At 38.7% G+C, this 20,961-nt stretch overlaps 1 protein-coding gene across 4 annotated transcripts in view; it reads left to right on the plus strand.

The window, feature by feature from the left end:
• Positions 1-20,961, plus strand: part of TBC1D4 (TBC1 domain family member 4) — a 227,868-nt gene that overhangs the window by 159,954 nt on the left and 46,953 nt on the right. For 3 of the 4 annotated variants that reach the window (XM_066237875.1, XM_066237877.1, XM_066237878.1), the window contains 6 exons: positions 3,363-3,454; positions 3,738-3,848; positions 8,080-8,199; positions 15,674-15,748; positions 17,063-17,289; positions 19,014-19,178. In XM_066237875.1, the coding sequence (XP_066093972.1) occupies positions 3,363-3,454; positions 3,738-3,848; positions 8,080-8,199; positions 15,674-15,748; positions 17,063-17,289; positions 19,014-19,178 (790 nt within the window). The remainder of the gene's footprint in view (positions 1-3,362; positions 3,455-3,737; positions 3,849-8,079; positions 8,200-15,673; positions 15,749-17,062; positions 17,290-19,013; positions 19,179-20,961) is intronic. The other variant, XM_066237876.1, reaches the window with a different exon arrangement.

Below are 20,961 nucleotides of genomic sequence, written 5' to 3' on the forward strand. Positions count from 1 at the left end.
AAAGCTGGGAAAAGGACCGCATTTAGATTCAACAGAAATTAGTAGAAATAGGAATTTAGTGAGGAAGATATTTAATAGTAGTGTGTATAGCCCTGGCCAGTGGCCCAGTAGATAGAGAGAATGGTGTTGGAGCTCTCGGGGCTCCAACCCACCGGGGCTCAACCCCAGGGCGCTGGCCCTGAGGGTGCCGGTTCAATCCCAAGGCAGCCCCGGGGCTGGGGGGTTATGGCCTGACCCTGGGGTCGAGGTTGCTGGTTGGAGCCCCAGTCAGAGACAACGAGTTGATGTGTCATTCTCTCTTTCTCTCTCTCCCGTTTTCTTTTCCCTCTCTCTCCCCTTTTCTCTCTTTCTCTTCTTTCCCTGTTCCCTTTCTCTCCCATCCTCTCGCTCTCTCTCCACCTCTCTCTCTCTTCCCTTTGTTCTCCCTCTCTCCCCCCCCCCAAAAGTAGTATGTAGATACTATTTCATATGACTTACTGAGGATTATATTATCCTGCCAATATGTTTGGCTGCATTAATGAGTTCTATTTTTATTTTTTTTTAAAAAGGAAGTAGGTAAGTGTGCTGATGTAAGCTGATGGGTATGCTAATCGACTATGCCTATGTCAAGTGAGTCTCACCATTTAGACTGAAGGCACAGGGCCAGCCAGCCTGTGGACCAAAGTGGATCCAGGAGGCAATGTCTAAGGGGAGGTCTAGCTCCCCAGGACCAGACCGCAGGATGTGAAACTCAAGTGATGTTGGGCATCATGGGGGTGGAGCGATGATCTCAGTCTTGTCTTTCTACACTAACAAGCATGAGGGATAAATAATATACTTACCTCTTAGTGTCAGTAATTCACTTATCTGTGATTTCAAAACGGGGAGAGGAAGGAAGTCAAGTCACATTCGCAGCGATGGAGGGGGCATGTAGAGTCTGAAAATAAGCTCCAGCTGTTTCCAATTCTCTACTGACATAAAGGTTTAAAGAAACTTCTGGGGCTGTGGATTTAGTTACATATTTCAAATAACTGCCCTCTCTACTTCTCCCTTGTTTTATCTTAGAATAGTAAACAACATAAAATAAAAACAATCATGTGAATCAGTTTCTTAATAAACTGCTCACAAAAATCAGGGGATATTTTATCGCTTCATATTCATTTTGAAATATCCCCTGAGTTTTGTGAGCAGTATATTTGACTAGGGAACCTCTTAATGGAGACTTTGCCAGTCAATGAGCTATGGTAGAGGTGTCATCACATATGCAAATGAGCGTCAGTGCCCCGTTTCTGTGTGCAGTCACGGGGCGGGCCCAGGGTCGTGCTGTGCCCTGCACAGAGCCAGGCAGAGCGGCAGTTTTCAGTGGCTTTTCTTTCTCCCAGGGTGCACCATACGAATGGTTTAAAACAGTTCCAGTGGTAGCACTGTTTACATTCTGACAGCCATGCAAATAATTCTAGTTCTTTTTAAAACAATGCATGTTTTGATGTAATTCTTTCAGTGATTTTTAAAGTGCCAGATTACTGTAAGGTTTGGTAGATATTATATATATATAGCTAGGTATCCCTTTTCTAATCAAAGTATAGTAGCAGTATTATAAGTGGTACCTAAGGGAATTTGTCCGATAGAGTGTCGGACTGGGACGCAGAGGGCTCAGGTTCGAAACCCCAAGGTTGCCGGCTTGAGCGTGGGCTTATCTGGTTTAAGCACAGCTCACCCGCTTGAACCCAAGGTCACTGGTTTAAGCAAGGGGTCACTTAGTCTGCTGTAGCCCCCCGGTAAAGGCACATATGAGAAAGCAATCAATGAACAACTAAGGTGCCGCAACAAAGAACTGATGCTTCTCGTCTCTCTCCCTTCCTGTCTGTCTGTCCCTATCTGTCCTGCTCTCTGTCTCTGTCACAAAAACAACAACAACAAAAAAAACATGGTCATGTGAATCACTGTAAATATAAATTATATTTTCTCTTTTTAAAACAATTATAAAAACAAAAATGTTTTCTTAGAAAATATTTGTTTTGTGTGTGTGCCCATGCATTTAATAAAAATTATGTGTAACAATGTGATAGATATATAAATAACATGATATAAAGAAGTAAACAATTTCTTGGTAAAACAGCACCATTGAAAATGTCACTAAATATTAATGTTGTCCTTGAAGTTTTATTACCACACGACAAGACCTGGGCGAGGGGGTGGGATGCCAGTCTCGGCTGGAGCTCTGCCTTTTAACATTATCAGTTTCTCTTTCTTTCTTTCTTTCTTCAAAGGTCAGGTTTTATTCTTAGAGATTTTGGCCAAAGCTAGTGGTTAGCATTTACTTCTATGTCAGGAACTAGGATGTTAATTTACCAAAAGTTTCTGTGTTGACTAGTTAAATTGCTACCATATTCAATGGTATATGACTAAGCTGTTGGTGTGGTATGATTTAGGAATTTTTTTTTTTGTTAGTAAATGTGACTTCAGCATCACTGGCAAGGGGCCAGTGGTTTTGGTGATGAGGTTTCCCATTATGATTTTTTAATCTTATTTTTATTAATTTTAATGCAGTGACATTGACAAATCAGGGTACATATGTTCCGAGAAAATATCTCCAGATTTTGACATTTGATTATACTGCATACCCCTCACCCAAAATCAAGTTGTCTTCTGTCACCTTCTATCTGGTTTTCTTTGTGCCCCTCCCCTACCCCACCCCCCCTCCTTCCTCACCCCCTCCCCATCCCCCACCCCACCCCCTGTTACCATCACATTCTTGTCCATGTCTTTGAGTCTCATTTTTATGTCCCATCTATGTATGGATTCATATAGTTCTTAGTTTTTTTCTGATTTACTTATTTCACTCCATATAATGTTATTTATCTCCACGGGCAAGTGGAATAAAAGACAGGATAAACAAATGGGACTATATCAAACTAAAAAGCTTTTGCACAGCCAAAGACAATAAGAACAGAATAAAAAGACAAACTACACAATGGGAGAACATATTTGACAGTACGTCTGATAAGGGGTTAATAACCAAAATTTATAAAGAACTGGTAAATCTCAACACCAGAAAGAGAAACAATCCAATAAAAAAATGGGCAAAATAAATGAATAAGCATTTCTCCAAAGAGGACATACAGATGGCCAATAGGCATATGAAAAAATGCTCAACATCACTAATCATTAGAGAAATGCAAATTAAAACCACAATGAGATATCACCTCACATTATGTTTTAATGATTGCACTGTAGTGTTCCAAAGTTTGCTATAGGCAGGGACTCATCTCCCAGAGAAGATTTAACTTCAGAGCCTGTTGGTGAAAGGATAGGTGGTGACACATTATATACTGCTTTCTGCAGCTACACTCTGCTTAATACTTACCCCTCATTTTCCTTAGGTCTCTACCCTCCAAGAGCCAAACTGGTAATTCAGAGGCACCTCTCATCACTGACAGATAATGAGCAAGCTGACATCTTTGAAAGAGTCCAGGTAACATTACTTACAATTCTTGCAAATGAGACATAAGTAATGGGAATTATAGCCTGTTTTCCCGAAGTTCCTTCTCTTGTTTCTGTATCTGAAGTTAAAGATATGTATCCTGTTACACTATTTGAGAGTAGCGAGAATGCCACTGTTACTTTTCCTCCTACGAGCAGTTAAAGGCTGAGCTTTATTTGTCTTTGTCTGCCAGACAGATAAGGCCAAGTGGGAATAAAATAGAACAAGAGGAGCCGTGTTGCCATAGTGTGCTCTTGGTTTGTCTGTTCAACAGAAAATGAAGCCAGTCAATGACCAGGAGGAAAATGAACTTGTGATTTTACATCTGAGGCAGCTGTGTGAAGCCAAGCAGAAGACACACGTTCACATCGGGGAAGGCCCATCGGTGAGAAGAGGTTTTCTCCTTGATCTGCTAGTGTTTGCTTCTATATTTAGTCAAATTATCACAGAAAGTGAGAAAGGAGTTTTCTTCCTTTGTGTTCTTATCTTTAGGACTAAAGTCCTACCAGATTTATTTTTCAGCATTTTAGGAGTGTCATAGGAAATTTTAATAGGCCTTGGCACATTGAGATAATTATGGTTTTAAAATGTAAAAACACTTGTGTTTTTTATGTGAAAACAATAATATGTTCATGATTTAGAATGAACATGAATTTTTAAGTTACATTAGTCCATTATTTCATTTCAAATTTTGTATGAACATATGGGGGAGGAAGATACTTTCACCCATCCTTGTAGGAGTTTTTGGCTGGTCTAATAATCAAATAGACATGTGACTGAGGAAGGAGGGGTGGGCCCCCCTCTTCCCTGGGAGGGAAGAAACAAAAAGAATACAAGGGAAAGGAGCCAGCAGGGGTAATCGAGTCAGCCAGTGATCAATTAACTACATCCCATAGTTCTCTAAATGGGTGCTTAGAGTCACTTACAATACAATGCAAGAACAGGATCTGTATGTAACTATGACCAGTGATCTGGAAACTCCTTCCCTCTTGCTGATCCCACTGAAACTTTCCCTCCCCTCTCCTTGACTCCTGGGAAACCTTAAACAAAGAAATCACATGCTCATTGCTTAGATACTATAAAGGTTTATAATCTGTAAGAAAATCAATTTCGGGAAACACGCGTCTTTGGAGCTACTAATCCCACATGCTCCAACGGCTTTTAATAAATTCTCTTTTCCTCTAATAAAGTTATCTGAGTGTCTGTCCTCCATCGGGCCGCTTCCTGCTATAAGACAGTTAATAAGAGAAAATGACCAAATTTAATTATATTCATGTATATGAGAACCCCACATACTTGAGAGAGTCAGAGACCCCCACATAGTAGAGAGATTTGGAGACAGAAAGGGAAAATGAGGTCAGTGTGACATTCTGAGGTAAGGACGGAGTCAAGTTCCGTGGGCTTCTGTGGGGAGGAAGGTCACTGCAGTATAAGAAAATGATAACAGATGTTCAGTAACTAGAAGTTGGTGGCTCTGGCTGGTTGGTTCAGTGGTAGAGCATCAGCCTGGCATGTGGAAGTCCCAGGTTTGATTCCTGGTCAGGGCACACAGGAGAAGGGACCATCTGGTTCTCCTCCCCTGCCACTCCCTCTTCTGTTGCTCTCTCTCTTCCCCTCCCATAGCCATGGCTCGATTGATTTGAACTTGTTGGCCCCAGGTGCTGAGGATTGCTCTGTTGCGCCTCTGCCTCAGGTGCTAAAAATAGCTCAGTTGAGATGGACAGAGCATCATCCCCAGAAGAGCAGAGCATCAGGGGTTGCTGGGTGGATCTGGTCAGGGTACATGATAAACTCTATCTCCTCTCCTCTCACTTAAATAAATAAATAAGTAAATAAATGAAATAAGTTTGCTCTGCCCTATAGATAGATCATAAGTTATTTCTGGTGATCACTTGTGTTATGGGCAAGGCCTCTGATTTAAATTCTTTAAAGAAGAGGCAAAAGTTCCTTGTAAGCCCACAGGGTCATGATTGTCTTCAGTTCAAAATAATTCACCAAAGTTAGCACATCTTGGGGAGACCTCCTCTGAACCCCTTTAAACACATATTTGATTAAAAGTTTACACAGACTTGAATGGTAAACAGTAAACGCCCTGTAGGGCCGATGGCTGCCGCCATGGCCATGCAGGTTCACATTGGATTTGGCAGATGGTAAAGGAACAGTGGAGACAGGAAATGGTGGGCCATTCCATTTATTAAAGTCTTGTAATGGCAGACAAACAGACAGGCAGGGCTCCCAAAGCCCCTCAGCATTCCTTAGCCAAACAGGCTGGGTGAAATCTCAGTGCTCAAGCCCCTCACCTCTCTCTGTCTCTCTCTCCCCAGCAAACTAGGCTGGGGGAAAAAACCCTTCTCCAGCAAACAGTAGCAAACAGTTGCCCCTCCCCACTGCGGCAGACAATCCTCAACTTGCAGTCTGCCACCCTGAGGGCAAACACCCTCAGCCTTTCATAGACTACACACATGGCGCTGCCCCAGTACAAGAGAGCAAGCCTGAAAAGAAACGCTTGTTTACCTAACACACCCAAAGAAACAGTAGTACCATATAAACAGTTATTGTAACTGCAAACTAAGGGGTATTTTTTGTGCAGGTGGTTTAGAATGTGTTTCCAGCTGCCTATAAATAAAGGAAGACTACCAGCAACAGCATATAAAGAGAGGATAATATATTTACTTCTTACACTAATTCAGGTTATATCTTTTTGAAATTGATAATAGAGAGAGAAAGGAAGAGAGGGACAGAAACATCGATTTGGTGTTCCACTTATTTATGAATTCAGTGGTTGATTCTTGTGTCCGTGTAAGAAATTTCCAAACCTGTAAGAATTTTTTATGAGTTTATTTGATCCAAACTGTTGACAATTACTGGGAAGCAGAGTCTCCAAGGATTGAGCAAGTGCTCCAGAAAATGGAGGTTTTACCACTTATTTTATACAGAGACATACAGGGGCTACATGAACTGAGTTGGGTTGGTGGTAGATTAGTGAGGCGGGAGAAAGCAAAGCGGAAAATCTCTGGGACGGGATAAAAAGTACTAAACTTTTTTTTTTACATAGGCAAGAAAAAGGTAATTCATAGTTAATTAACATGGTGAAGATAGCTGTGAGGGGATTTGTGGTCTCTGCACAGGTGGGGTGGCTGCACCCTGGGGGGACAGGAAGATTACTTTTATATTTCAAAGGCATGTTGTCAGGTGCATTATTGTAGATGCAAAGGACGGAGACAGACGGGCTTGATTAAAGTAAGCATGGACCTCTGTTTGAGGAAAATACCTCCCTAGGACATGACTACCCACCATGGACTGCTTTTAGGGTTTTTTTTTTATTTGTTTTTTCTTCTTTTCCAAGTAAGCGGAGGGAACATCCACCTGGCAGTCCCCAGCTGGGGCCTGTGCTCTGCCCATCTGGGGCTACTCCCAACTGAGTTATTTTTAGTGCCTGAGGCAGAGGCCCCACAAAGCCATCCTCAGTGTCCTGGGCCAAGGCAAGCCTATGGGAACCAATGGAGCCATGGCTGCATTGAAGAGAAGAGAGAGTGAGAAAGGGGAGGGGTGGTGTTGGTCAAATAAGTTTGTAAAATGTGATTTTTATGTTTGCTCACTTTTATGGTTAAAAATGGCCGCTGCCCAGGCATGTGATGTGTGAAACTGCTAATTACCTTCCTGCTTGGGAAGGCCCATTGTTATGCTAATGTGACCAGAGGAAGGGTTTTCGCACCAAGAAAAGTTTGTGAAGAAGAAGGAAGAAAGAAGTCAAGGTGGACAGGAAGGAGACTCCCTATCGCATGAGCATTAGTCTTTATGATTTTGCTAACACCATCTGCAGTTCTGGGAATGTCTTCATCCTCTTATCTCCACTTCTCTGAATCTTGCCTCTCCTATTCTTCTTGACCACTGAGACCCACAACCCATCTTCATCCTTCCAGATTTGATACTTACATGTTTGTGTCCCTGCTTAATGTAGACATTCCCTCCTCAAGCATGATGATAAGCTTTCTGTCTTGGAAGTTTTCTGGCTCTAAGAAAAAATGTAATGTACACAGTAGCTTGTTAGATCAATAGGATGAACTATAGAGAGAACCTAATATAGAGTACACATTGTAGATTCCCATACAGTTTAGCACTATCAGTGAAGAGTTGTCAATCCAGAAGGTAAATGACCCACTCACAAGTGAAAGTGGAATGATTATAGAGGCCATAGGGGGATCCAGCGTTACCAGAAGATGCTTTGTTTTCTGAAACATATTTCCTGTGCTTTCCTTGATAATTTGGACACAATTATGCAACTTGAAAAAGGATGGTTATAGTTAATCAAACTAACAGCAATAAAAACATCTCAAGGGTAATTTTTGTGAAATGCAGCAGAAATAAATTAGTGGAAAGAAAAGGCATAAAGGAAAGGTCTTATTTCTGTCCTTTTTATTATTTAAAATACTAGAAAGTAAATTATTTTCTGTATAATCTATGTGTTCACAATGCGGAACCTAAATTGTTACTCCGTAATAGAGCTACAGAAGAATTCTTGTGTTCTTTAATGGCTTAGTTATAAGCCCGTCTTTAAAGCTTCATTTAACCTTGAGTATTCCCAAACTAAAGTTCATCTGTTTTTCTTTCTATAGACTATTTCAAATAGTATAATTCCGGAACATACACCAAGCGGTGGAAGGTTCAAACTTGACATTCTAAAAAATAAAGCTAAGAGATCATTGACTAGCTCCCTGGAAAATATCTTCTCAAGGGTAAGATTACACCGAGACTCTTTCAGGTATTAATGTCTGTGTTTGTAACTACTTTGCCTCATTCTCAACTAGCTCTTTTTAAAAACAAACAAACAAAACAAACAAAACAAAAACTACTAAGATAACTTTAATTTTATTAACACTAACTTAAAATGACCTCACAAACTAAATTTAATTCTCAGAGGTAGATTTATTCTGATGCTTATCATATCTGAATTTAGTAGTAGAGATAGGTTAGTAGAGATCTGTGCATGGAAAAGGGAGAATACAATATTGGTGCCCAATACTATAGGGACGTTTTACCCCTTACTACATAAAGTTATAAAGAAAACCTTTTGATCATTTTAGGAGCTGATAGGAAATGCTGAAAATAGTGAGTGTAAATTAAAAACCATTTATATATTTCTTTTAGTAAATTTGGAGGGAGAAAATACTCTACTCAGAAGTAGCAAAGTGATTCTTCTTCCCCTTTATTTTCTCCTTCCTGAACAATTCAGTCCTAACACTGTTCGATGAGATCAAACAAGGGAGGTGTGTTGGGGATGGAGGGCGGGGGGCTACAGTGCTCAGAGCAGGGAGACAGAGCATATTCGGCGCTGTGTGTAGGGTGGCCCCCTGACTCACGTGGAAACCAGCGTGGGGTGAGCAGGAGGTCAGTTTAGGAAGGCAACTTCCTTCAGGGAGTCGCAGCCTGAGTTGGTGGCCCAGCACAGGGCCTCAGCGCCAGAGTGGAGGAGTAGCATTCAAGGTGCCCCATACAAGAATTAGAGTCAGTACAGGGTAAGGAGAGCATCCATGGTTGGGGGTGGCAGCCCCAGAATAGGTGTCAGAACCTGAATAGGATGAGGGGAGTGTCTGTGAGGTGGCAGTTGTGGAGACTGGCTATACACAGGGGACTGATATAATATATATAAATGTATTAAGGATAATGGGATGCTGGAAGAAGGGAATTACAAATATACAAAGGGGAGAAATTATAATGAATCCTGTGTTGTAAGTTTCAGAGCAGAAGTAACTGTAAAGTCTTGGTTTTTTATCTATCTATCATTTATCTATCTATCTATTACCTATTTTTGAGAAATAGAACTTTATATATAATACATGATATGTATTAACACATATGTATGTGAGTTTGTGTTTGTGTAAGTGTGTACATGTGGTCCCTGGCTCTGTCCACTGATACGGAGTTGGGACCAGTTCTTCTACAAATACCAGATAATAAATGAAGTCTTGCTGGGTGACAGCGAACACCTAGGTCTGGGATTCTATATATCATTCTACAAGAGGGAACCAGGATCCTAAGTCTGTTCTTCAAAAGATGGCCAAGACTGCAAGGAAAGTGCAGGATAAGACGAGCATATCTTGTATTCTGGACAGTAATGAAGTGCTCAAAGAGAAATACTGATATGTCATAAAGACATAAAAACCATGAAAGGCTCCCACTGGTGACATCTGAGACAATATGAGCATGAAATAAGTGATAGCAACAGACTATAATCTGTTGCATAAAATAGGAAACCATGAGTTTATTCTGATATGAAAAACAAAAGTGTACATTGAGAGTTTGGTCGGGATTAGGATAGTTACTGAATTTAATTAATATTTACTAAGTACAAAGAGGAAAATAATAACTTTACAATGCAGAAGTTTGGCAGACATCACCTTAATTAAGTAATCCAATTGAACATAACAGTGGGACACCTGATAAAGAAATACAGCACCCCTTCTCTGGTGTTCATGCCAGAGGAGCAGCACCTGAACCTGATCCTGAGGAAACATCAACAAACTCAAGTTGTTCTGTACAGTCCATAAAATAACTCGTCTGTTATCTTCCAAAGTGTCAAGGTCAAGGAAGTGCAGTAGAGCATTAGGGCATAGTAACTTCTGATATATGATGCTCTTATGTATTTCTTTTTATTTTGTTAGGACTCAAAACGCTTTAATGGATATTTCCCTTAATGATTTAAGTTCTTCAATTCTAACAAAAGCCCTGTAGCAAACATGGTCAGCTGTCAACGCTATTATTTTATCTGCAGAAACAGAATCTAGAAAAAGAGTATCTAACAGATTACTCAGAATTGTGTTAATATGCCTGACCAGGCGGTGGCACAGTGGCCTGGGACGCTGAGGACCGAGGTTCGACACCCCGAGGTTGCTGGCTTGAGTGAAGGCTTATCAGCATAAGTGCAGAGTCGCTGGCTTGAGCATGGGATCATGGACATGACCCCATGGTCACTGGCTTGAGCCCAAAGGTTGCTGGCTTGAGGCCAAAGGTCACTGGCTTGAATCTCAAAGTCACTGACTTGAACTAAGGTCACTGGCTTGAATATGGGGTCACTGGCTCAGCCGGAGCCCCCAGTCAAGGCACACATGAAAAAGCAATCAATGAACAACTAAAGTGGCGTAACTAGGAGTTGATGCTTCTCATTTCTCTCTTTTCCTGCCTGTCTCTCCTTCTCTGTTTCTCTCTGTTTCTCTCTCTGTCTCTGCTAAAAAAAAAGTGTGTTAATGCCACATTTTGTAAAATCTTACTACCTTATTTTCTTCAAAATTTCCAAATTAGTTATGTTGTATTCCTTCCTTCCTCGCTTCCTCTCTCCCTCCCTGCATTTCCCTCTCCCTCCCTCCTTTTCTCCTTCCCCTTTCTCCCTCTTTCCCAAGATGTTTTAGTGAGAATTTTAGTAGAAAGTTCATTTAAATAAATGGTCAAAGGGACCTGAATATAAGACCTGACCCTAGCAGATTTTAAATTTATGATTTGGGGCAAATTACTATATTTGCCTTCTCTAAGCCATAGTTTTCCCATCTGTAAAGCAGGCATACTGACACCTCCTTATCTCATATTCTTGTGAAGATGAAGTATCAGAGTACGAAGCAAGTATCACACTATAGATACGAGGTGGCATGAACGGTGGAAGCTCTGAAATCTTGCCGTTTACTAAATGACAAAAGTTTTTAGTTACTCTCTTTGTCCCCGGGTAATACCTTGGCATTCTGCACAATGCCCACACGGCTGACTCTGAAGTGCCACTTACATAGCCTTGAATGACCGTAATGACACTTCGAGCAAGGGTCCAGCTAATCTATTTTGGTTAAGGTGGATGCTTTAGCTTTTGTGTCACAAATGCTGCCAAGTGTCATAAATGATGTGACCTAACGAGGACTTGCTTGTACCATGTGCAACAGGATGAACTTATTGGGAAGGTTGGCAGCCACCCATGTTGCAGCAGAGGTTACGTAGAGAAGCGGTTTGTGTGTACTTCTAAAACTTAGCAGTTTATTTCTCTTTGGGTAAAAGAAGAAAATTGACACTTGAGTCATCAAGTTTGGTTCATAATTGAAGTCATTTTTAAATGTCAAAATATTTTATTTAACTACAGTTGTTTATGAAATAGGATACATTTTTAAATAGCTTGGAAGCTCAGCTCAGTAACAATTAAGAAGTGGGTCCAAGGGAGAAGGCTTGACACATGTGTTACCAAATCATCCTCTAATAAAACTGGGAAAGTTGTCTGTTCAAAGGTGAAGAGACAGTCTTGTATTCTGGCTGTTTGTTGCTTTTTTGTAAGTTGAAGTTTACTGGAAGAAAATATTTATGAGTACATTTATTAATATATACATTTTCCAAAGGGGAATATAAAATAAAGTGTGAGTTATTAGAAAAAAATCCTCATTTCATGCTTTCCTCAGGGTAATATCCATTGTCCTTACTTCCTGGAAAGGTGTGAATAATTAATTAAATAAATAAGGTAGGTTTGTTTTTCTTTGTACACACACACACACACACACACACATACACACAACACTTGAATAAAAGACCTGTGAGTAAAATGTGTGATTTAAATTTTAATAATGTGCTATTGTAATAATGAGCAAATGTTGAAATACCCTTCTGACAACTTTTACTATTGTGACCAAATCACCTGTTTAAGATAACCAGGCAGGTGGGCATGTAAGTAGCAGCTAAAAAAATGGCAGAAAGTGACCTGTCTTTACAATATTTACTTCTTAGCTACACATATTAATCCAATGATCTATCAGCCACAAATACAGTTTATTATTGGAAGTATGTTGTGTTATAGTATAGAACTGAAGAACTGAAGTAATGTTGATCAGATTCTAGGCATTTGCAAAATTACGCTTAACCAATGAAGGCTAGTTTGTTTTATCTGTAATTCTACTTTTCACAAAGTTCTATCTTATGAAGGGAATATTGAGTAAGAGCTTAAGAACTTCACTTTCTTTTCTTTTCAAGAGAGACAAGCATCAACTCATTATTCCACTTAGTTGTGCACCCATTTATTGCTTCTCAAACGTTTCCTGACTGGGGCTTGAGTTGGTGTCCCCAGTATCAAACTGGCAACCTGGTGCTCTTGGACAACACTCTGTCCACCATGCCAAGAGCTTCACTTTTAAATTGTACATCCTGGGTTCAAATCACCGCTCTGTCCTTTAGCTAGCTGTATAAACTTTGGCAACATAATCACATCAGAACTTCAGTATCCTTATTTATAAAGTTGAGCTAAAAACTACACCCACCTCATAGAATTGTTGTGCGGAATGAATGAGATAATGCAGTGTAAAATGCTTAACATAGTATATAGTACATTTTAAGCATTCAGTAATAATAGGTGAAGCTTATAATTGTATTGTGTATATAATTGTTATTTAGAGAACCACCAGTGATATTAAGCTAGTAAGTACTGCTTTTGTGAAACAAGTTAGGATACTATCAATATATATAAAATAGTTGATTGGAGCAGAAGAAAGGATTCTTAAAATTTTCTGATAGTAGACATAAAAAGAAAAGCTCAATAGAAGGCTAGGAAGCTAAAGTTAAAAAAATCTTCAATAAAGTAAAGCAAAATGATAAAGAAATGGAAAACAGAGGAACAGGGTAAAAAGTTAAAGAAGATCCGAAAGCCAAATGATAAGAGTTTCAGAAAGAGAATGTGCATGCAGAAATGTTCAAAGAAATTGTTTTATAAATTTCTCAGAACTAATGAATGTGTTTCCAGATTTAGTAAGTTCAGAATACATACACTAGAATGGCTGAATAAAGCCATACCCAGACACATCATTGTGATATTTCAAAACACCTTTGGTTAAACTAAGAATCTGTTCCAGAGAAGAGCAGGTCGTACAAAGGCTTGAGAATGACAGTGGCTTTAGACTTCTGTGCCAGAAGACGCATGAACATTCTGAGGAAAGTTTCTAACCAAAATGATATATTTAGCCAAACTGTTAATGAAATATAAGAATGGAATAATGACATCACAGACATATAAATTAAAAAAAAATTACTTCCCAGTCTCCCTTTCTCAGAAAGTACCAAAATGCAGAGGTGCATTGAGAAAGAGGAAGCCGTGGGGTTAAGGAAACAGGAGTTCCAAGGTAGGGTAGCAGGAAAGGGTATTCCTAGGTTAATAAAAGTGAAGGGAAATACTGGGAAGACCTGTTCAGCAAGCTTAAATTGCAACCAGTCCAGACTGGGGCAGGAAGACAGAGGTCTTCATAATGAGGTGTTTCTAGTTCAAGAAAAAGAAAAAATTGTCATTAATGGATTATGGGATGTTTGACCATAGAGATCGGTTGGTGATTTTGTAATACATTAGTCAATGCTGAATAGATGTTAATTCTTTGAAACACAAGTTGTACATGTTATAGTAATAGTCAAATATATAGCTCAGGTGCAAATACTAAATACAATGTCATAATAATCTAATCACAAATTGTTGTTTTAACTGAAACCTCTGGTGTTACTGTGTTGAGAGAAGAGGGAAAGAGAGAGTGTGGACAGCAGTGGATAACAGAGCAAGAATACTAAGTTTCATCCTCCAAGTCAGAGAGAATACGTAGTGTCTAACGTGGAAAATTAAGCAATAGTAATATTAGGTGAATATCAGAAGCATTATAACTAACACTTTCAAGTGTTTGCTTTTGGAGAATGGGATTCAGTGTGTGTGAGGGGTTGGGGTAGTGACTTCCGCTTTTCATTTTGAGCTTGGTAGCACAATTTGGTTTTTGAAATTTTGTGCCGGTATTAATTTGATTAAAAATTAAAATGAAAATTTGCCTTCTTCCCTCAGAAAATTAAACCCAAGAGTGTATGGCCACAAACATTGAAACTATAAACTGCTATACAAATATTGTGCATTCTTCCTTTTGCCGAGTCACCTTCACATTGACTTGACTTTTATTTATTGAAGTGTTTTACAATTATGTGGAATGCCTCCATCTGTATTTTGTCTCTTAAGACCTTCTGTGTATGTGGTTCTCAGCCTGTCTTTCCATCCTTTTTCCTTCCAAAGTTGGCTTCAGTTTCTTCCTGTATCAAGTGAAGGGATACAGGGTGGGGCAAAAGGAAGTTTACAGTTGTAAACTGTACTGGAAACGAATACGATAATTAATAAATAATAAAGCAAGAATAAACTCTGTGTTTCATGTACTCATAACCTACTTTTGCCCCAACCTGTATACGAGATGATCTCTTATGTTCCTCTCTCTTAGATCATCTGTAAAATCCATACCAAAGGGCTGTGTGAAAAGTAATAAAAAAATCAATTTACCAGTATTGGAGTGGACTATTATTTAGTGTTTTTAGTGAGAAATGCTTTATTGAAATTGTTTTGCATTATGGAATAATGAATGAAGCTTAAATCCACACATTTTAGGATGCAGTTTTGTCTTGTTAATCTGTGTTTATTATAATGCTGAAATGTGAATTATGATACATATAATCTTGGTTGTAGGGAGGTTGTGTATATTAACCCGTGTTGTGGTTAGTAGGGCTGTACTTTCCACATCTCTCTCCATAAGACACAAAGTTAATGGGGCTCTCACTGCTGTTATGGGGCTCTCCTGACCGTATGGATGAATAATGTTTAACCTTGTAGCCACAGTACAGTAACTTCAAAACAGCTTGGTTTGAGTATCTAGTTATCTAATGGCCGATTTAGAACTAATGGAAATACATTGTGAATTGTTCTGTTTACTCTGCTGGAATGGCTGTTAGTACTGCCAAGAAAATAGAGTGAACTACGAAAAGGATCAATTTAGTTTTTACTTAAAGAGGCAACTGCTTTTTATAGTAGTTTTAAAGTCAAAATTCAACCTGACCAGGCAGTGGCGGACAGTGGATGGAGCATCAGACTGGGATGCGGAGGACCCAGGTTTGAAACCCTGAGGTCGCCAGCTTGAGCACGGGCTCATCTGGTTTGAGTCAGGCTCACCAGCTTGAGCCCAAGGTTGCTGGGTTGAGCAAGGGGTCACTCGGTCTGCCCCAAGGCACATATGAGAAAGCAATAAATGAACAACTAAGGTCCTGCAACAAAGAACTGATACTTCTCATCTCTCTCTCTTCCTGTCTGTCTGTCCCTCTCTCTGTCTCTGTAAAAAAAAAAAAACAAAAAAGAGAGAGAGAGAATAAAGTCAAAATTCAAACCATATGAATGATTTAATTCTCTTCACTCAGGGAGCTAACAGAATGAGAGGTCGACTTGGCAGTGTGGACAGCTTTGAACGGGCCAACAGTCTTGCTTCAGAGAAGGTATCTAAGCAGAGCTTCCTTTTTTTTTTTTTATATATACTACTAATTGGGCCTTGGTACAAACCAACACTGAAATGCGTGCTTAGTTATTTTGTTCCAAGTCCTTTATGATTTTTTTTAAAAGTAACTATTTGAGTTGTCATGATTTTAAGTAAGAAGATTCTGGATATTAGCGTGTTGCTCTTTATTCCACTGAAGCTTTCTCATGGGGACACAAAACACATCGCCTTCAGACTAACTCTGCTGTCAGGCCTTTCCCTAGAGTTAGGATGCTTTGGAGGACAGTATTTGAGCAACTGTTGCTCCAAAGCCATAGAAAAAACGAGCCATGTAATTACTGCCCTTGTACAGTGGTCTTTTTTATCTTTCGTGTTCTCCCCATGTTACTTCCCACCCCCACTTTTAACCATTTTAACTGCAATGTTAGGCTCTTTATCTCACAGACAATTCTCATAGGCTTGGTTTCCTGTTTCCTGTATCAGGCAAGATGTAACCTGAGGCATATGCAACCTATTTTTTAATGGAAAAATATTAAAATATTGTTATTAACTCTGTTGATAAAATTGAAGACTTAGCTCAGCTGCGAGTCTTTTTAGCCCTACCCCACGTTTATTAAGCTAAGCGTTTCTACAGTGCTGCTTGTTCTGGAAAGTATAAACAGCATACCTGTCTGAATGGAAAGATTTATGATGTCTCCGCATGCAATATGAGATGCATTCCAGCATAAGTCACTTTTCATTCATTTCCTGTTTTTCATGGCTTTTAAAGAATGTTACATCAGGGAGTGTGTAGTTGGATAGAAACATCCATAGTGAAGGAAGATACTTAACAAGCTATATTTTATTTTCCTGGAGGCTTTGCGACCAGGCTTGGACACTTAAACGTTGTGATATTGTTTTGATAGTACAGGAAGCATGCAATGGATAGGTCACGAAATCAGTAGATATGTAAATGCAGGCTCCACCCTTTTATGGTCATGGTCTCTTTTCATCTTCTGGCAACAATGAGAAAAGTACAGTAGCTACAGCTACTGCACCTACCACAACGTGTAAGGGAAAAGAATACCTTTTCTTATCTTCTCTTTTGCTTTTTGGCCTATCTTTACGGATGCTGTTTTACAGCTGCTTATCAGAAGAAACGGGTTGTGGCGATGCTGATTAGCCGTCAGCATAAATTGAGTAAAAAAAAAAATACTAGTTTTGTCACAACCCAGGAGGAAGAAGAGGTGCCCTGTCACTTCTGAGCTCTGTGTTTGAGCAGGTCTGCCATGATCCCTGTGGGAGAGGAATCACTCACTTCTGCTTACTTTTACAGGACTACTCACCAGGAGACTCTCCCCCAGGGACCCCGCCGGCCTCCCCTCCGTCCTCAGTGTGGCAGGCGTTCCCTGAAGAGGATTCTGACTCCCCACAGTTCCGAAGACGGGCACACACGTTCAGCCACCCACCGTCCAGCACACGGAGGAGGCTGAACTTGCAGGATGGGCGGGCTCCGGGTGTCCGCTCCCCTCTCCTGAGGCAGCGCTCCAGTGAACAGTGCAGGTGAGTCCGAACCGCTCTCCGGAAGGAAAGTGAAGTTCTCCTTTCAACCTGCTTTGATCACTGTGGAGTCAAGACTTGTGACTTTGTGCTGTAGCCAAACATTTAATTTTTAGAAAGACCGTAAAAATAAATTGAATTATAAAAAGCTTAGTTATTATGGGAAACAAGGCAAACTTTAGGCATACTCAAAGAGCTGAGTTAAAGCATTTTTGGATGGAAAATTTTTTTTTCCAGAAAAACAGAGGAAGCAAGATATTATAGATGTGGTTGTGCTTGAATAACCTGCTGACAATACATGTTATCGGTGTCTTCTTGGTGATCACTTAATTAAACAAAATCAGCAAATTCAAAAATAACATAGCAGTAGAACTTCCTGTTAGCTTACAATAGAATACAAGGGTTAAAAAATCCACCTAACTTACCCTCATACATGAGACAAAAATTGGCTATATTTTATTTCAAAATAAAGCCAAATAAGAAAATTGTATCTAGACTAATGTGATGTTTATAAAAATACACACAGCATAATTGACAGGAAGTAGCCATTAGGAATGATCTTACATGGTATTTAAAAAAATAACCGAAGTGTTGACATTAGATAAATAATAAAGTAAATCTGAAATAGTAGAATTTTAATATTTCTTACTGTGTAACACAAATCAGAATTTATAGCCTAAATTTTGTTTTTCTTCTTTCCCTCTGAGAGTGATACAGGAAACGGGGTCTGATAGGGACCCCCCTTTGAGGGGAAAAAACAAGAACAGAACTCTAAATCAAAAGAGGTTAAATTTTACATTGTTATCAAAGTTGCCTGCAATTCTTTAACGGATACAATTTAATTCTTCTGTTTTGAGTGATTTGAGATTAAAAAATGAGATATTTAGGATATATAAATATAGGCTTAATTAACAGAATTAAGTATTCTGAGATTTTTTTTAAAATGATAACTTTATTTATATTTACCAATACAGAAAATTCTTTTTTCTGGGAAAATTATTTTTAAGAATTTAAAATATTATTTAAACTACAAATGATGTCTCTATACTTTCTTATGTTTTCTACATTTCATAATGTATAAGCTCAATTAATTTCTATCAATATAGAAAGTGCTGTTTGTATTGTTGTAAAAACTTGCTAGGAAAAGAATCTCCTAAAAATAAAAACAGCTCTGCTGGAGATTTAGGGATTCAGAAAAAACCATGTCTGCACAATTCTACCAGCTGCAGGAAAGAATATGGAATTAATGTTTGTTAGGCCAAAGGTATTATGATGATTCCAACAAACAAACGTGTTCTTAAATTTTTAGAAGAATTTATATCTTTAAAATAGCTAAGTCTTTGAAGTACAGATAATCAATTTTTCTTTCTGGAACTTGTTTTCTGTAATTATTTGTGCTTTCCTACCTCCCCCCCACCCCCCGGTGAAGTATCTTTTGCATGTAAAAATAAACACCTATTGTCCTAAAATTGTGAAGAAATTGCTGGAGACGGACACATACTGTGTAGACAAGGAGGAATTCAATTTGTGAAAAGGTGAAACCAGGTCATACTTTTAATTAGAGAGAACTGCATGCAACCCCCCCCCCCCCATATAAGACTCAGCCCTTAACCTTTAAAAGAAAGATTAAATTAATAGCAAGAACCAGTTTATATATTTTTTCATAGTGAATGAAGATTTTGCCAAACTAAAAATTAAGACAAATTTGCTGTGTTTTCTGTACTTAGCATCCTTCCATCTGTTCGGCGCATGCACAAGGAGAGTAATTCTTCCTCCAGCCTTCCAAGTCTGCATACTTCCATCTCTGCCCCTTCCTTCACTGCCCCCTCTTTCCTGAAAAGCTTTTACCAGAATTCAGGTAGACTGTCCCCACAGTATGAAAATGAACTCAGGTGAGATCAGTGTCCTCTGTTTGCAAAGCAAAATTTTCTGCAGTGATATACTGATATGTGACTAAAAAGTGGCTAATTGTGGAGTAGCATTTATGCATCCTTATGTTGTGCTTGTTCTAATCTGTTTCTAATATATTGATTTTCATTTCACTTAATTTTATTAAGAAAACTTTTAAAACCAGCTTTTTGAGTACTTTTAAAATTATTATTATTTTTGTACTCTTTGTGTGTTTCTTTGCTGTGGGTCCCAGAATCTAAGCTTCGTTTTTGTTTGAAACAAGATCCGGTGCTAACACATACTAAGTGGACCTCATGCTTTTTTTCCTTAGCTTCTCTGGACACATCTGATGGAATCTAAAAGCCACTGATTTAAATACACTAAAATGATGGATGTAATATATCTTTATTTTCAAATATATAGAATATTTCCTAGGCATCTGTGCTTTTCTAATGACAAAGACTGACTTCTCTGAATCTCTGTAGGTCACATAATGGGTACAGGATTATGTTGATAGCAACACTTTCAGATAACATGAGAGATCTCTTGAATTTTGTAGACATTCAAGTTTGTTTCGTTTTGGCCCCCAAATATTGAAAATGTATAACCCCGTAAGTCTTGTTTGCTCTTACAACTACACAAAATTAGATGTAGTGATTTTGGAAAACTGCTTTTTAAAAAAGCTTGAAATTATGAACTCCTACTGACCATTCAGATTCTTAGTGGGGTGTTCCAGTCTTTGAAAAGAGGTTGGGTTAAGTTGGGAATTTTTCCGAAGGGATTGTTGTTGGTTTAGAAGTTTATAAGATTCATGCCTGTTTTTATGTGTGGCTTGACTCTTTTCTATTTATTGCTGTATAGTATTGCATTTAATACATCGCAGTTTATCCGCTCTCTTATAATGGACATTTGTGTTATTTCAGATAGTTGGATAATTGGCCATTCTTGCAGTCAAGGATAAGAATATATGCTATCAATCAGCCTGTGTGCCACTCAGATCTCCTTGTGTATTCTTTTGGCCTCCTTTTCATTAGACTTAGGAAATCCCCCAAATTAACATGTAACTAGGTAGTTGTCAGTAACTAGATAAATTAGACCAGTCGTTGAATTATCTGAGTATCTTTTTTGTCCATGTGTGCCAGTATTTTTCACTCCAACAAAGATTATTCATATTGAATTAATGAACTTTTTAATATAAACTTTTCTCTGAATTAGTATAGTCATGTTCAAACATTTAATTTCTAGTGAAGAAAGTTGATGAAGAATTGATTTTAAAAGTACTTTTAGGGACAACCTTAGGAGAGAAATTTTAAAGGAAGTTAGCCACAAAAAATAGTATAATATGTATAGAATATCTGAATGTAGAGAATCAAGAATGTGCGCACGTAACAATATCAGTTTGCCTTATCTCTATAGTCTCACCAAGGAAAAAGCACAGTGTTTTTAGTGGACTCTCTTTGCAGTTTTTTAATGTTGTGTTAGTTAAAGTGAACATCTGGAGAATCAGTTTCTTTCCTGAAACAAAACCAGGCCTGAAAGTGACAAGTAGGACCAGCCATTAAGAAGGTCAAAGGTTAGCTGTGAATAGGATGTAGAGGACAAAATCAGTGACTTTTTAAAGATTATTTATAGTGCTTAATATAAGGGTGTGTGTTCATCTTTAGTAGTTTCTGCTTAGGTGTATGTATCTTTCTTTCTCATAGCTTCCCTTGGTGCTCTATAATATCTCATTCTAGTAGAAGGATATTGAAGGCCAGAGGGCAAATATATGTTCATTTGGCATTG

Source organism: Saccopteryx bilineata, chromosome 6 (assembly GCF_036850765.1).
Source record: "Saccopteryx bilineata isolate mSacBil1 chromosome 6, mSacBil1_pri_phased_curated, whole genome shotgun sequence".
Classification (NCBI taxonomy): Eukaryota; Metazoa; Chordata; class Mammalia; order Chiroptera; family Emballonuridae; genus Saccopteryx; species Saccopteryx bilineata.